Genomic DNA, 18,647 nt, shown 5'->3' with positions numbered 1-18,647 from the left:
AGATGTCAGGGACAAATTAACCCACAGGGAAATAGTGTTCATCTCATTTGCATTAGAATAAACATATTCAAATTCATCAGCTAAATGGATTACTCTCTGCCTCATTGGAAACCTCTCCACTTTATGGAGTTTGTTCTGTACCACGGTAGCACACCAAACACATCCAGCACTAGTTTATTATCATCTCTTTATTTTTCAAATATATTTTCCATCGGCACTCCCTTTGCCTGTTGTTGTTAGGCAACAACAACAAAAAAAGATTTTTTTTAATATATATATATATTCAACATCTACTTTTAGGCTACACTTTGATCAATTGGTTAGTCCAATGTAGAGATTCATATGATGATCTTATCATGGCATGTGAACAAATGATTTTTTTTTCTTTGTTTCCATAAGAAGAGCCGAGTAATCTCGTTTTGTTCTCTGTGATACATCATGTTTCCTCTTACTGGCCTTTTGACTAAAACCTTCACCAAACACTCATCAAGGTTTCTTCTCTGTATGTTTTCTCATGTGTGTAGTAACATAAACTTTTCTAGCAAAAGCTTCACCACAGACTGAACAATAAAAAGGTTTCTCTCCTGTATGTACGATCATGTGAGTCCGCATTCTTTCTTTTGAAGCAAAGTTCTTCCCACAGACCGAGCAACAAAAAGGCTTCTCTCCTGTATGTAATATCATGTGTGTATTCATATGTGCTCTTCTAGTAAAACCTTTACCACAGTCGGAGCATGTAAAAGGTTTCTCCATTGTATGTACTCTCAGGTGTATATGTAAATTACCTATTCGAGAAAACCTTTTGCCGCAGTCTGAGCATCTAAAAGGTTTCTCCCCTTTATGCATTCTCATGTGCGTGCGTAAATTACTTGTTTGAGAAAACCTTTTGCCGCAGTCTGAGCATGTAAAAGGTTTCTCCCCTGTATGTATTCTCATATGCAAAGGCACATAATTTTTTCGAGAAAACACTTTACCACAGACTGAGCAACTAAAGGGTTTCTCATCTGTATGTTTATTCATGTGCATCAGCATACATCCTCTTCTAGAAAACCCTTTACCGCAGACAGGGCAATTGATAGTTTTCTTCTGATGATTTATTTCAGTGTTGTCTGTTGTGTCCAAACTTGACTGTGGTTCTCTAGTCTTGCTACAACCATCATCACTATCTTCAGCCTCACTTTGATAGGAGTCTGAGGAAAGGGGCTGACCATCACTGGTAGTTCCTAAATCATCATCTTGATCTCGGTTACTAACTAGTTCCGATAGTCCACTTTTCTCTCCATCAGGTTCTGTTTTCATCTGTTCAGTTAGAGTGCTGGCTGGAGGCTCCACCACTCTGTACTTCCCTGTTTGGCTTTGATGAAGCTGTATGGACAGAGGTTTCTCTTCATCATTTTCACTCTTCACAGGTACAGGGGTGAATAGGAACTTGGCTATACAAGCCTGCTCTTCCTCCCGACTGGTCCAAAGTTCCTCCTCTTCCTCTTTGATGCATGGGGCCTCTGGAGCCTCCTGGCCCCAAATAGGGCTCCATTCCAGCTTCACCATGGGAACCTCCTTTTCAGAATCTAAGAGCTGCTGGGGGTCTAGGGATGAGAGACAAAATACATACGTTACATAAAACCATTACTGTATGCTTTAAACTGTACGCTTTAAATTGAGTTATGAGCCATGATATACTAAGTGATGTCTGTTTTACTCAAAAACAAATACTTTGCATGTTAACCTAAACCTTGCAACAACAACAAAAATAAACAAATAAATAAATAAACATATCTGTAGCATCAACAATTTGAGCACTTCTGTAAAGCAGGGCCAACTTTTTCAATTTATAGGGTTTAGAGAGTTGTTGAGCACAAATCAACAGTCCCACTAGGTGGAATAGTGTTCAGTTTTATCAAATAGACTGAAGACTACATCCTGTCCTGACCATGGAAAAGATGAGTCCTCTCTGTAGATATTTAATCAGGGAATAGCTTAATAGCCTAAAACCCTCTTGGTGCTTGAGGTACTCCAGTAAATGTGTCTCTCACATGGGCTCCTCCTCTGGAGCACTGAAGAAAGAGGAACAGAGGTGCTTTGAAAGACACAGGGTCTGTACAAGTTTCAGTAAGGATCATTCTTTCACATGGCGATGTATGGGTAACCTACTTTAGGGTGGCAGGGTCTTGTTGGGTCTGGTTAGGGATGGGTACCTTTAAGATTTTTTTTTTAAATTTCCCCCGTTTTCTTCCCAATTGTTTCCGGCAAATTACCCCACTCTTCGAAGCCTTTCCAGTCGCTGTGTCACCCCCCCCCCCCGCCAATCTGGGGAGGGCTGCAGACTACCACATGCCTCCTCCAGTACATATGGAGTCGCCAGCCACCTCTTTTCACCTGACAGTGACGAACTTCACCAGGGAAACATAGCGCATGGGAGCATCAAGCTATCCCCCCCACCCCAAACAGGCACACCGACCATCCAGAGGAGGCGCAGTTGAGACAGAAGAGGTCACTTAGATGAGTGATGAAACATTTCTCTCAATAAACGTGTCCACATGAAGTAATTCAACTTTCTTTGATTTTCTTACCTGGACTATTAAACATGCATAAAGACATCTGACTGGCAGTTACACGGTCCCAGTTGTCAATAGGCTAACTATACTGTAAGGCAGGTGCTGGAAGTGCTACCCTCGCTCTCCCTCATCCTTTCAAGTGGATGCATCCATCCATGTCAGAGGTCAAACAGGAAATAATCAAATCAAGAGAGAATGAATGGAAACTAAACTTTATAAGTTTAATCGAAAATAAAGCTAGCATCAAATGGATAAAGGTCCCAAAAAGCAAAAGGTGGAACGGAAAAGGTCAGAGAGATAAAGAAAAAAAAAATCGAGGCTGATGCTGCAAAATGTTTTAAATTAACCCATTTGTTCAAAAATACCGTTGCCACTGATGAGCGCACCGATGAGATGTTTTCTCACCATCTAGTTGCTGCTTAAGGCCGCAGTGCTATGTTGTTTTTTTAAATGATGTCAAGGCAAGAGTGTTATTATGGCTCAGCAGATTAGTCATTCGGTGCAGGCATGCTGCTTGTCACAGCCTGACAACAGCAGTGAATGAACCCAATAAGAGTATAATTAAAGTAGCATTGGTAACAGCAGTAGTCAATTAAAATCTTAATGATACAGGGTGTCCGGGTAGCGTAGCAGTAGTGTGTATTGTGTAATTCTCTTACAATTTTTTGGTTGTCATTTTTCACAATTTCATCCTGTTCTGTGAAGCACTTTGTAACCTTGTTTAGAAAAGTGCTGTATAAATGGAGTTTATTATTATCATTATTAATGTCATCCACCCATCCATTATCCAAACCGCTTATCCTGCTCTCAGGGTCGTGAGGATGCCGGAGCCTAGCCCAGCAGTCACTGGGCAGCAGGCAGGGAGATTGTTATTATAATTATTCCGTTGCCTACCAATACGGGGATTGGATGTGGTTCTGTGTTGTGGTCGCTGCACTAGCGCCTCCTCTGGTCGGGCGGCGGCGCGGGGGTGGGGGGCGGGGTAGCGTGATCCTCGCAGGTGCTACGTCCCCTTGGCGAAACTCTTCAGTCAGGTAAAAAAAAAATAAAAAAAACAGCTGGTTTTTGCATGACTGTGAATGTTCTCATTCACCCAGGTAATGGTTATCCAAAGGAGTTGAATCAAGTGCGACTGGACTTGGTATGACTTGGTATCATACCAAGTCCAGTCGCACTTGATTCAACTCCTTTGGATAACCATGACCTGGATGAATGAGAACATTCACAGACATGTTGCGGAACAATTTGGGTCTGACACCCTTAAAATGGTGAGGGAATATGAAAGGATGGCTCGGAAGACTGCAGACTACAGAAACCACTTGCGATTCAATCTGAGATGCAGACAACACAGGCTCATACCCACTAGCCTGCGCCTGTGTACCACAATGAAAGGACATAGAACATACAGAATCATAGAGAAGGCACAGAATCAACTCCTGAATGAAAGAGTGAGACAGGTCCATTTCACTATTGAAGGGCCGAAGGAGAAATCTGATCAACTACTCCAGCAAATAACATCCCACTTGCCTGATGCAGTCTTAGAGAGGATCACTGATTTCACCAAGAAAGCCCAACTATCTCAACACCACAAAACCAAAGAAAGGCAGACAAGGAAGTTTCAAAACGTACAGCGACGAACCAACAACACTAGCCAAGCAGATATACTTACCTGGAGACAAAAGACAGAACATCCCACACAAAACGGAACGCAAAACAGATGGATCAAGAATCTGTCGGACAAGGTACTTACCCAACCAGAGAAGGAGGTCTTAGCCAAAGGACTGAACTTCGCCATGACACCCAAACAACTACCTATAGTTGACCTCATCACATCCACAGAATCAGCCATAAGGAAAAACAATCTAACGGAAACCGAGGTGGAACAGCTTAGGTTAAAGGTATCAGCAGCTCTGTCCAATGTGAAGCTCCCTCCTTCCAACCTAACCATGGAGGAAAGGAAAGCCGTGACAGCCCTGAGCAAGGATGAAAACGTCACTATCCTTCCAGCAGATAAGGGGAGATGCACGGTTATCCTCAACACAACATACCAAGTCAAGTCGCACTTGACTCAACTCCTTTGGATAGCTGGTTTTTGCACACTTTTTTTGTGGCACAAACGCAGCACTAATGAATGATAATACTTTTAAGCAGGTTCTGATTACATGGGGTGCCAACTTCACGGAGGTGTCTGCAGCCCTCCCCTGATCGGCAGAGGGGGTGGATGGAGCAGCCACCACAATGGCTCGGAAGAGTGAGGTGACTGGATGGGTACAATTGGGGAGAACATGGGGGGGGGGGGGCGCGCGCGCGCACGCACACACACACACACACACACACACACACACAAAGGGGGTCTTTTTTATGGAGTTCATCGGAAAGCGTTCAAACATCCTCTTCAAAGTCAGCGATCTTTCCATTTGCTTTCATTAGTAGCTCACAATCCTCACGGGGCAAGGGTGGCATGGTCGTTTGGTTAGCTTAGCCAACAAGCTAGAAACAAGCCACACGCAGCCCCACTACAGAATCGGAGGCGTCAGTGCGAACAAAACAGTGCAGGAGTCGATGATCGAATCAAGTCTACTAGGGGGCTGTTGAGTTGTTAGTTATTAAAGTTAAAAAGATTAAAATGAAAGTTAAAAATCTAAAGGAAGTGTAATATGTAACTATTACATTAGTGAACAAAATATATTTGGTCATATATACATTTTGTTTTTTTAGTGATTGATTCAAATAGTGTGATATTATTTAGGCGATTGATTTTTTTTCTCTTTTATGAACTACCTGTTTCAACCTGGATCTACAGCTATGGTTCACACTAAACAATGAACGTGTTTATTTGAGTAAATAAGAGGGACAGCATTGTGTATTGTTGTTTTGTTTTCACTTGCCAGTTTTGACAACAATGCTGTATGTTGTTCTGTACCATAATAAATCCTCCTGCCGTTAAGTTGACACCAGCTCAACGTGTATGTCTGCTATTCTTCAACACAATACAGGACAGGCAGGTTTGAGAACTTGTTGCCTCCTGGCCGGCAGGTTCGGGAGGTAACACATGCTCAATAATCCAGGAAAGAAAATCAAAGTTGAATCAGTTCATCTGGACACAACGTTCATGGACAGAAACGTTTCATCACTCATCTAAGTGACCTCTTCAGTCTCAACTGACTGCAGGTATTCCCACCCTTATAAACAATACAGCGGGATAACGACCGAAACCAATAAGACACTATGAAGACCTCTACTGATGACTCCACTTAGGCAGATGTATTACGGGAAATTCAGATTTTGTTGTTATTATCTTATTCGCGAAAAAAAAGCTAATCTTTCCTCCGACACTAATGTCTCACTGAGATGGACATCCATCCATCCATTATCCCAACTGCTTATCCTGCTCTCAGGGGCGTGAGGATGCTGGAGCCTATCCCAGCAGCCATGGGGCGGCAGGCGGGGAGACACCCTGGACAAGCCGCCACGCCACTAAACAGGGCCGACACACACACACACACACACACACACACACACACACACACACACACACACACACACACACACACCTTGGGACTATTTAGTACGGCCGATTCACCTGACCTACGTGTCTTTGGACTGTGGGAGGATGCCGGAGCACCCTGAGGAAACCCACGCAGACACCGGGAGAACATGCAAACTCCACGCAGAGGACGACCCCCAAAGTTGGACAACCCCGAGGCCCACACCCTGGACCTTCTTGCTGTGAGGTGACCGCACTAACCACTGTGCCACCGTACCACGTCAGATGGGCATATATTTCAGTTTTGCAGTCCAAACATGTCTGCATGTGTGCAGCTCCTCTTCAACTTGGAGGCAGAGGAAGAGTTGGCTTCAACACGGGCACAATGTTTTCATCCAACACCAGAAAAAATTGCGCTAAATAAATGATATCGATGATGTGAATAAGAATAATTTAAACTTTTTAATTGTACATACCTAATCTGTATATCCGTACGTCAGGTTTATAAATAGCGTCCAGTTTCTTCCTTTGTCGATAGTTTTCCTTCTTTAGACGCGAAATTTCATCCTCGCACTCTGCGATCCTTCTGTCCAAGTCCTCAGATGCTTCACTGATCGAGTGATCAATAATCGATCTCAGTGGTTTGATAAAAGACATTTTCTGACGATAGTATTTTCAGTGAGCTTGATTACTGGGCTCCGACTGTATCGCCATTACATTTCCCGCCGCTCGTCTGGGCTCTGAATTTACTTCCGGGGCAGGGTTCTTCCTCTTCCTCTTCCTCTTCTTCTTCTTCTTCTTCTTCTTGGGATTTGCCTTTTGATATTTCTGGCGGCGTTACCGCTACGAACTGTAACAGAGTATGGCTTGGGAATCTAACTATACGTTCAACAATTCTAATAATAAAATAAAATAAAATGAAATAATATTAAGAAAATAAAGTTATATTCTCTTAAAACATCTCCAGTCACTGTAATCATACAACTCGGGCTGCTCCTCCAACGATGAATCCATTTATTTTTTTGCGTACGACAAAAATTATTCGGTTTTTGTGTACTGCTTGTCAATCCTTCATACATGAGGCATGAGGAAAATGGCGCATAACAGAGCCACATAAAAGAAACAACAATATTTATTGTTTGTTGAACATGGGGGGGGGGCAGGCTATCAGCCTATAGTTTTTCTAAAGCCTATAGTTAAAGTACATTTTTTCCTTTCATTTTTATTTCGTATCCTTAAAAAATGATTAATACCGACGTCAGATGACCAGTGGTGGTCTCTGGGGAGGGGGTGTGTGTGTCTAAATGAGTTGAATCAAGTGCAACTCCTTTGGATAAACATGACCTGGATGAATGAGAACATTCACGGACACGGTGTGTGTGTGTGTAGTGTGTGTGTGTGTACATACACACAGAGTGTTGTGATGCGTCTAGTGCAGCAGTGTGTAGTTGGAGGGAAGGTGCACGTGTTCTTCCAACCCGCTTGTGTCCTTCCTGCCCTTAGCTTGCTGCCGCTGGCTAGCCTTTGTGGCGAATAGGGAAGCATTCTAGCGCGTAAGCCTTCCCTTGCCAGTACATAGCCTCTCCTTCACCAAGACTCCTGCCAGGCCTCCCCGTGGCCACACATGGTAACTGGGGTCTTGCGGCCCCAGGCTAACTTGGCAGGGGATCTCGGAGCAGCAGTGGGCCCCAGAGATATGGTGTGCAGGCCCACCCTGGTGGACCCACCCTGGCACCTATCAACCACTGCCCCGCTGCCTTGTGGGTGAGTCTGGAAGACATAAGGCTAAGGGAGCTTACCCCAACAGAAAAGCAAGCTGTGGCGGCACGCTTCGAGGCGGTTTCCAAAAAACTGGATTTCCGGCAGCCCCCTGCAGTTGTCTGGAGGTGCCGGTCGTCTAGGGATCCCCCTTGCCATCGGAACCATCTCCTCTACAATCAAGTCATGTGGCGTTGGGAGAAGCGCACCCCCCATGCCACTTTAAAAACCATCTCTGCGCAGGTATCTTCTGCTATCTGAGTCCTCAAAGGACCCACAAATAGAAGAAGATGGTCATCATCGGGCACGATGGACAACCAGCAAGCAAGCAAGCAAGTGTGTGTGTGTGTGTGTGTGTGTGTGTGTGTGTGTGTGTGTGTGTGTGTGTGTGTGTGTGTGTGTGTGTGTGTGTGTGTGTGTGTGTGTTTGATTCAGTGCCCTCATGTTCGAAAAAACACAGAAAAGGTGCCCTCTTGGATGCCCCTATGGTAGAGAAAACTTGCTAAAGTGCCCTCCAGGGTGCCCTTTCAGTGGCGACAACGTGACCCACTGCATTAATGTGTCCTTCCAGTGGACCATAAATGCATCGCCACTCTGCACTGGTGCCCTACTGCATACAGCTTGTGTCCTTTATTTTATTCGCTCCTGCCCCTCAAAGTCTGGATGACTTTTTGCATCTATATAGGTCTCTTCTTTGTGATCTTGAGCGTCATATTATTATCAACAAAAAGAAAAAAAAATGTCATGCATGAGGTGCCAGTAGATGTCAGGGACAAATCAAAACCATAGGGAAATAGTGTTAACCTCATTTGTATTAGAATAAACATGTTCATATTCATCAGCTAAATGTATTCCTCTCTACCACATTGGAAAATACTTTATGGAGTTTGTGCTGTACCATGGTAGCACACCAAACACATCCAGCACTAGTCAAGTCATCTCTTTATTTTTCAAACACATTTTTCATCAGCACTCCCTTTGCCTGATGCTGTTAGGTAAAAATTAATATTCAACATCCACTTTTTGGCTCCATTTTAACCATGTGGTAAGTCCAATGTAGAGATTCATATGATGACCTGATCGTGGCACGGGAACAAATAGGGATTTTTTTCCACAAGAGCCCAGTAATCGCGTTTTGTTCTCTGAGATATGTCATGTTTCCTCTGACTGGTTTTTTTGACTAAAACCTTCACCAAATACTCATCACGGTTTCTTATCTGTGTGTATTCTCATGTGTGTATTCATATATGCTTTTCTAGCAAAAGCTTCACCACATAGTGAACAACTGAAAGGCTTTTCTCCTGTATGTATGCTCATGTGATCCTGCATATTTTCTCTTGAAGCAAAGCTCTTCCCACAGACCGAGCAACAAAAAGGTTTCTTCCCTGTATGTATTATCATGTGTTTATTCATATGTGCTCTTCTAGTAAAAGCTTTACCGCAGTCTGAGCATGTAAAAGGCTTCTCCCTGTATGTATTCTCATATGTGATTAGACATGCTCTTTTCGAGAAAACACTTTACCACAGACTGACCAACTAAAGGGTTTCTCCCCTGTATGTTCATTCATGTGTACCAGCATACACCCGCTTAGAAAACCCTTTACCGCAGACAAAGCAATTGATGGTTTTCTGTTGAAGAGATCTCTGATGATTTATGTCAGTTTTGTCTGTTGTGTCCAAACTTGACTGTGGGTCTGTAGTCATGCTACAACCACAACGCTACAACGTCACTCTGTGTTCCTCCCTCTTCTTGAAATATGTATTCACCACAGCCATATCCATCCTTTTCGCAAAATCCACCACTATCTATCTGTCCTTCCACATTTCTCTCCTGGAAACCCATTTCTTCTGCAAACCCAAAACAATGCCTTAACAAGAAAATAATGGTGTATAGTGGGACATAATCTGGAGTCAAAGGCGTGGTTAAACTCCACAGTAGGTGGGATCAAGCTACAGTATAAAACAGAATGCTTTAAACAGGTTGTTTAAGTTGTTCCATGGAGCAACTCGGTATATTGTTGAACCTATTTTTGTTATACTAACAATAAACCTATTCACATCAGACTCGTAAGTATTAGACATTGATTGATTGACCATAGAAAACAGTGTGTCGAGAATAAAATTCTCCCACATCATCATCACCTACTACTACAACTACTTTCGGATGCTCCCGTTAGGGGTCGCCACAGTGGCTCATCCGTTTCCATTTCTTCCTGTCTTCTGCATCTTCCTCTGTCACACCAGCCACCTGCATGTCTTCCCTCACCAGAGCCATAAACCTCCTCTTTGGTCTTCCTCTTTTCCTCTTCCCTGGCAGCTCCATATTCAACATCCTTCTCCCAATATACCCAGCATCTCTCCTCCACACATGTCCAAACCATTTCAATCTTGCCTCTCTTGCTTTGTCTACAAACCGTCCAACCTGAGCTGTCCCTCTAAAATAATCAATCCTAATCCTGTCCTTCTTCATCACTCCCAATGAAAATCTTAGCATCTTCAACTCTGCCACCTCCAGCTCTACCTCCTGTCTTTTCATCAGTGCCACTGTAACATAGCTGGTCTCACAACCATCTTGTAAAGCTTCCCTTTAACTCTTGCTGGGACCCTTCTGTCACACATCACTCCTGACACTCTTCTCCACCCACTCCACCCTGCCTGCACTCTCTTCTTTACCTCTCTTCTGCACTCCCCATTACTTTGGACAGTTGACCCCAAGTATTTAAACTCATATGCCTTCGTCACCTCCACTCCTTGCATCCTGACCATTCCACTGTCCTCCCTCTCATTCATGCATAGGTATTCCGTCTTGCTCCTACTCTCCCACATCATCCCCAATTTTGACGATGTTTTCGAGTCGGAAGGTCTGCAATTGTTCAAATACCAAATTGGCTTGAGAAACACCAGATGACCTCTCTGCAAAATAATCTGTAATGTGGGGGAAAAAAACTCTAGGAAATTGTGTCGTAAACGAGGAGCAGTTGGTAGATTGTTTCTGAGTAAGGGTGCATTCGAATACATTAAAATGAACCTATATTCCACTCCTTTTCACTTTTCATTAACCTTACATGCGTGATAAGTCTCGGGTCATGAAAGCTGCCAGAAGCAAGGGTCAAATATCTTGTCATAACCAGATAGTCATGTTTCCCCGACGTTTCTGCCGAATAGCTCAAGCGAAGGAATGTTTTTGACACGGCGAAGAAGGAGCTGGCCTCCCTCCCTATCCCGGACCTGCGATACGGAATATTTCACCCTGCTGAACTTCTGGTGACGTTCAAGGGGAAACGGCGCATCTCTGACACGGCGATGGGAGCGGAGACGTTTGTGCGTGGACTGAAGGTTTACAGTCAGGAGGCTGGGGCAACACGCTCTGAGCATCGACTTTATGTACGTATTACCGCATGGACATAATTTAATAATATCGACATTAGCTGTAGGCTAATAACGGAATTGGTTTAAATCTTGCAAAGTGTTTAGGCTGTTTGGTTGTAATAGCTTCCACTACTGATAATGTTACACGTGGGGCTCTGTTTTGATTGCTAAGCATGCTGTTCCTCTCCATGATATTGACATGGGCGGACCAGCTAAGCGCCATAGGTAGGCTCCTTTTTGGGGCTGTTTGGATATGTTTATTGTGGGAGGGGGTGGGTGTATTTCATTTGGGGAAGTACACTTTGTTGTGTTTACAATGTTCTATGGCACATTTCTTTTGATTTTTTTTCTTCTGCCTCCCAGCCCATCCAAATTTGCTCAACTCATCTTGGTTGATATTATAACAACATGTCCTCTGAGCTTCAGTTCACCTCTTGGAACGTAAGAGGTTTGAACAAACTTGTCAAGTTAAAGCAAGTCATGAGTAGGATAAGAAAATTAAAAGCCAAAATAGTTTTTTTTCTCCAAGAAACTCATTTGACCTCTGGAGATGTAGTTAGACTGAGGAGAAGATGTCCGGGTCGAGTATTTTCGGCTTCATTCAGTTCACACTCACGTGGGGTACTCCCTCTGATACATAATTCTGTACCTTTTCACATTATTAGTGTTAATGAAGATCGATTTGACAGATACCCCATTAATCAATTTCAAAATTGTTTCAGTTAGATTAAATCAGGTCAATGTATATGGAACGAATAATCACGATCCATCCTTTTTTAGACACCTGTTTTTATTGCTAGCTGATTTACCTGGCACTTTTATCATAGGTGGGGATTTTAATTGTGCACTCCAACCTGAGATAGACAGATCTACGGGGACAGATACCGCTCATCATCAGATAAGAGAGGAGTTAATACAGTATATTAAAGATTTTAATTTCGTTGATGTGTAGCAGAGAGAATATCCTGATCAGCTAACCTTCTCGTGTTATTCCAGTACTTGTCAGACATTCTCCAGAATTGATTACTATTTGGTCTCTGCTACTTTAGTATCTACAATTACACGTTGCTGGTATGAAAGCGTAATGATTTCGGACCATGCTTCGGTTTCACTTATTTTGAATATGCCCAACTCTTTCTATTACTCCCCAAGATTGTGTCTTCAGTCATTTTGGCTTAGGGACCCAGAATGCATGGGTTTTATTGGAGCACAAATTGATTATTATTTTGAATATAATAAGGACCAGACATCTGCTGCTGTACAGTGGGGAGCTTTTAAAGCCTTTTTTAAGAGGCCAGATTATAAACTTCACGAGCTTTAAGCAGAAATCTTTTAGATTGGAAATGGAAAAAACTTGAAAAAGGGAATAAAGGAAACTGAAAGATTTTTTTCTAGAATCCCTCCCAACAGAAATTTGTGGAACTAAATGAGCTAAGAGCTAAATATAATGTTCTATCTATAAATAAAGCAGCTAAAAGCCTGATGAAATTGAGGCAATCTTATTGATTATGAGCAAGGTGAAAAAGCTAGTAAGCTCCTAGCCTATTAAACAGCTGGAAGCTGAAAGGGCAATCAACCCAATTCAAGCAGATAAGGGTGTGGTGACTGCGGATCCCGAATAAATTAATGAGGCTTACTTGAGTTTCTATCATAATTTGTATAGTTCAGACTATTCAGCCTCTGCTCGGCAAAAACAAAAGGAATTTCTGGATTTGTTAGACGTCACACCCCTAAATAAAGACTCCCTGGCCTCTCTAGAGCTCGACCTAAAAGCTGAAGAATTGTCTGAGGCTATACGTAGTATGGGGGGAGACCCCTGGATGAGATGGGATCCCAATTGAAATATATAAAACTTTCCAGACAAAACTCATACCGCCTCTACTTGATATGTTCCAAGAATCTTTTGATAACGGATCCCTTCCTCCCTCTCTCAAAATGGCAGCAATTACTCTACTGCTAAAAGCAGGGAAAACACCAACCCTTTTTGGATCTTATAGGCCAGTTTCGCTTCTTAATAATGATACCAAAATTCTTTGAAAGGTACTAGCTAGAAGACTAGATATACTCTTGCCAAAAATGGTTCACTCTGACCAGAACGGATTTGTCCAGGGAAGGCAAGGCTTTCACAATATTCAGAGTACTTAATATAGTTTTTGAAAAATCTGGCAGCACGGATAATGCTATTCTGTCATTGGATGCCGAGAAGGCCTTTGACCGAGTGGAGTGGCAGTATTTATTTGACGTCCTACAAAGATTTGGTATAGGGGGAAAGTTTCTTAGTTGGATCCAGCTCCTTTACGCTCACCCACAGGCTGTAATTTTAACTAATGGTCTTTCTGCGACACCCTTTAAACTTCATCGGGGAACAACACATGGTTGTCCCCTTTATCCCCTGTTGTTCACCCTGGCCATCGAGCCACTTGCCATAGCAATTAGCAAAAATACTAAGATAATGGGAATAAAGACAGGAGACATAGAACATCGTATAGCCCTGTATGCAGATGATATAATTTTGTTCTGCTCCAATTTGAAACAGACTTTACCTAATTTACTTGACCCGATGAGCTCTTTTGGTGACTTTGCAGGCTACAAAATAAATAACAGCAAATCTGAAATATTATTTTTAAACGAAATTTGAAAGGTATAACCCTCCAACTCATACGCCTTTTATGGTCTCAGTAAGTGGTCTCACCTATTTGGGTTTTGAGATCTCCCCCACTATTGATAAAATTATACCAACCAATTACAACCCTCGCACAAATAAGGTTATTCAGCTTATAAATAAATGGGCAAAATTGCCCATATCTATGATTGGACGTATCAACATTTTAAAAATGTCAATTTTGCCTAAGTTTATGTACCTTTTTCAATCTATTCCACTTTCTCCCCCACCTCCTCTATTTCATTCATTAAAAAAAGTTTTTTCAAACATCATCTGGAACAACAAGTGTGCTAGGCTCAGGCTTTCTCAGTTATATTTACCGTATGATAGGGGTGGATTAAATTTACCAAATTTTATATGGTGCTATTGGGCAGCTCAAATTAGAGCAAGAATGTTTTACTTTGTGAAGGACCCCCCCCCCCAGCTTAGGTCTCAAGGGAATCCCGATTAATGAATATTCCTCTAAACTTATATTTGTACTCAGCAGATAAGGGCAAGATAATCAAACAGAATAAAAATCATTTTCTTAAAAATACATTAATGATTTGGCATAGTGCTCTAATGTATTTGGGAGAGACTACGCAATTATCTCAATTTACTCCAGTCTTTGGTAACGATGATTTGCGGCCAGGAAGAGCGGACCCAGGATTTAAGACTTGAGCAGCTCAGGGTATAGCTAAGGTATCTGACCTCTATAATGGCAATGGTTTCATGTCATTTGAAGAACTTAAGGTCACATATGGAATTCCTTCAAAGCACTTTTTAAAATATCTTCAACTGCGAAGTTTTATATTGGCCAAACAGTGTAATAGTTTGAAACGTCCCCCTCTATCCACCCTAGAAGATCTTATTCTAAAATCTTTACATTCTAGGGGACAGGTGTCATTATTATGCAATCTTTTTGTGAGTAAGAGCAAAGAGTCTTCACACAATATATTACAAGCGTGGAGAACAGATTTACAAGAGAATTTAACAGTGGAAGAATGGTCAGAAGCATGCTCTTTAGTTCAAATGCAATCTGCAAACACATATTCTAAATTACTGCAGTAGAAAGGGATAAGCAGTAATGTACATTACTCCAACTAGGTTACGTCGCTTTAACCCTAATATTCCCGACACTTGTATTAAATGTAACCACCAGAAAGAGTCTTTACTCCATTGTATGTGGTATGCCCCCAGATAATCGGTTTTTGGAAGAAGGTGCTGGATCTGTCCAGTCAGATCATTGGTAAAGAGGTGCCTCTTAATCCCAAATTAAGTATATTGAATATTTACCCAGATAGTTTTGTGACCTCTAAAACTGTAAGATCTCTACTCAATGTCTGCTTTTTGGAAGCTGAATGGTGTATAGCCTGCTCATGGATGAAACAAACAACCTGTGTAATTTCACAATGGCTGAAAGGAATTACTTTTTACTTTGCTTTAGAAAATATAAGTTAAATCACAAAGAATAAGCTTGACAAGTTTTGGGGCATTCGGAACATCTTCTGGAACTTCCCGGAGAATTGTAATATTGAAGAAGATGGATGGAACGCCGAACTGTATTGAACTGGTAGCCATTTAGGGCTGTATCACCCCCCCTTTTTTCTCTTTCTTTCCTGTTTTTAACAACAATAATTATTTGAATTTATTAATTATAGTTTGCTCATCATCTGTGCTGTATTTCTGTACACATATATACCTTGTTCTGTGTTCATTTTTCTAAAACAAAATAATTCAATAAAGAAATGTTTAAAAAAAACACAGGGAAATAGTGCTAATCTCATTTGGATTAGAATAAACATATTTGTCAGCTAAATGTATTCATTTCTACCACATTGGAAACCACTCCACTTAAGGGAGTTTGCTCTGTACCATGGTAGCACACCAAACACATCCAGCACTAGTTTAATTTCATCTCTTTATTTTTCAAATACATTTCCCATCGGCAGTCCCTTTGCCTGATGTTATTAGGCCAATAATAAAAAAAATTCTTTGTTTTGTTATTCAACATCCACTTCTAGGCTCCACTTCAACTACTTGGTAAGTCCAATGTAGCCATTCATATGATGATCTGATCGTGGTATGTGAACAAATAATTATTTTATTTGTTTCCACAAGAACAGCCAAGTAATCTTGTTTTGTTCTCTGTGATATGTCATGTTTCCTCTGACTGACCTTTTGATTAAAACCTTCACCAAAGACTCATCAAAGTTTCTTCTCTGTATGTTTCCTCATGTGTTTATTAATATATGCTTTTCTAGCAAAAGCTTCACCACAGACTGAACAACAAAAAGGTTTCTCTCCTGTATGTGTGATCATGTGTCTCTGCATATTTTCTCTTGCAGCAAAGTTCTTCCCACAGACCGAGCAACAAAAAGGCTTCTCTCCTGTATGTATTAATATGTGTGCATTCATATGTGCTCTTCTAGTAAAAGCTTTACCACAGTCTGAACATCTAAAAGGTTTCTCCCTTGTATGTACGCTCCGGTGATCACGTAAATTACCTATTCGAGCAAACTGTTTGCCGCAGTCTGAGCATCTAAAAGGTTTCTCCCCTGTATGTATTCTCAGGTGTGTATGTAAATTATCTATTTGAGAAAACCCTTTGCCGCAGTCTGAGCATCTAAAAGGTTTCTCCCCTGTATGTATTCTCATATGTCTGCGTAAATTACTTGTTTGAGAAAACCTTTTGCCACAGTCTGAACATCTAAAAGGTTTCTCCCTTGTATGTACTCTCAGGTGTGTACGTAAATGACTTGTTCGAGAAAACCTTTTGCCGCAGTCTGAACATCTAAATGGTTTCTCTCTTGTATGTATTCTCATATGTGCACGTAAATAACCTATTTGAGAAAACCTTTTGCTGCAGTCTGAGCATGGAAAAGGTTTCTCCCCTGTATGTATTCTCATATGTGTGCGTAAATAACATCTTTGAGAAAACCTTTTGCCGCAGTCTGAGCATCTAAAAGGTTTCTCCCCTGTATGTATTCTCATAGGTGAGTGCACACAATTTTTTCGAGAAAACGCTTTACCACAGACTGAGCAACTAAAGGGTTTCTCTCCTGTATGTTCATTCATGTGTATCTGCATACTATGTCCTCTTGTAGAAAACCCTTTACTGCAGACAGAGCAATTGATGGTTTTCTTGTGAAGAGATCTTTGATGATTTATTTCAGTGTTACTAACCAGTTCTGATTGTCCACATTTCTCTCCATCAGGTTCTGTTTTCATCTGTTCAGTTAGAGTGCTGGCTGGAGGCTCCACCACTCTGTACTTCTCTGTTTGGCTTTGATGAAGCTGTATGGACAGAGGTTTCTCTTCATCATTCTCACTCTCCACAGGCACAGAGGTGAATGGGAAATTGGTTATACAAGCCTCCTCTGGTCGCTGAAGCTGCTCTTCCTCCCGACTGGTCCTAAGTTCCTCCTCTTCCTCTTTGACGCATGGGGCCTCTGGCACCTCCTGGACCCAAATGGGGCTCCATTCCTGCTTCACCATGGGAACCTCCTTTTCAGAAGCTAAGAGCTGCTGGAGGTCTAGAGATGAGAGACAAAATACATATGTTACATAAAACTATTACTGTAAACTTGAAATTTAGTTATGAGCCATGGTAGACTAAGTGATGTGTTTTACCCAGAAACAACTACTTTGCATGTTAATCTAAACCTTGTGACAAAACAAAACCCCTATCTGTAGCACCCATACTTTGAGCACTTCTTTAAAGAAGGGACACTTTTTTCAGTTTATAGGATTTAGAGTTGTTGAGCACAAATCAACAGTCCCTCTAGGTGGAGTAGAGTAGTGTTCAGTTTTATCAAATAGACTGAAGACTGCATCCGGTCCTGACCATGGAACAGGTGAGTCCTTCTCTCTGTAGATATTTAACAAGGGAATAGCTTCACAGCCTAAACATTCTTGGTGTTTGAAGTACTCCAGTAAATGTGTCTCTCACATGGGCTCCTCCTCTGGAGCTCTGAAGAAAAAGAGGAACACAGGCATTTTGAAAGACATAGGGCCTGTATAAGTTTCACTATATATCATTCTTTCATATGGAGACATATGGGTAACCTACTTCAGTGTGGCAGGGTCTTGATGGGTGTGGGTAGGGATGGGTATTGTTAAAGATTTTTTTTTTTTAATTTTCTGGCCAATTACCCCACTCTTTCGAGCCGTTCCTGTCGCTGCTCCGCCACCTCCTCTGCCAATCCGAGGAGGGCTGCAGACTACCACATGCCTCCTCTGATACATGTGGAGTCTCCAGCCGCTTCTTTTCACCTGACAGTGACGAATTTCACCAGGGGGACGTAGTGCATGGGAGGATCATGTTATTCCCCCCAGTTCCCCCTCCCCCCTGAACAGGCGTCCTGACTATTCAGAGGAGGTGCAGTTGAGACTGAAGAGGTCACATAGATGAGTGAGGAAGACAGCACACACGCGTCTCGCCGACATCGGCCTGATATATAAAGTTACATCGCCAAGACATAGCATGGAGAGCGTTTGCTAATTGGCAATATGTCGCCGAGACGTCGGCATTTAATCGAAGATGACCACCAGACGATGTTTGAACGATAAATCAAAGCTGTAGCGCCCGGCCACCCAGCAAACATGTCTCTTTGGGGCCCATGTGAGGCCACTGCAGGCAGGAACAAAGGGCCCACTGTGGGCAGCCCACTGTGGCACGTGTGGGCCCCACACTAAAGGCCCCTGGTGGGGCCCCAGGCAGCAGCCCACACTAAGCAGAGTGGGCTTTCAGTGGGACCCATTGTGGGCCCGCAGCATGCCCATAGTATGCCCAGACTTTGACTTGGCTGGGAGCAGTGGTCCCACACGGGCCCAT

At 42.3% G+C, this 18,647-nt stretch overlaps 1 protein-coding gene across 1 annotated transcript; it reads right to left on the bottom strand.

Annotated features, from left to right (window-relative positions):
- Nucleotides 1–486: 486 nt before the first annotated feature.
- LOC130127108 (gastrula zinc finger protein XlCGF7.1-like) lies at nt 487–17,513 on the bottom strand. Its single transcript, XM_056296684.1, has 4 exons — nt 17,510–17,513; nt 17,143–17,346; nt 9,081–9,245; nt 487–1,067 (listed from the first exon to the last, which is right to left on the bottom strand). The coding sequence occupies exons 1-4, from the start codon at nt 17,511–17,513 to the stop codon at nt 487–489; spliced, it is 954 nt and encodes a 317-aa protein (XP_056152659.1).
- Between the last annotated feature and the right edge of the window lie 1,134 nt (nt 17,514–18,647).

Source organism: Lampris incognitus, chromosome 17, assembly GCF_029633865.1.
Source record: "Lampris incognitus isolate fLamInc1 chromosome 17, fLamInc1.hap2, whole genome shotgun sequence".
In the NCBI taxonomy this organism is placed as follows: Eukaryota; Metazoa; Chordata; class Actinopteri; order Lampriformes; family Lampridae; genus Lampris; species Lampris incognitus.
Note: the sequence above shows the minus strand (reverse complement) of the source record. Positions and strands in the feature narration are given on the sequence as shown.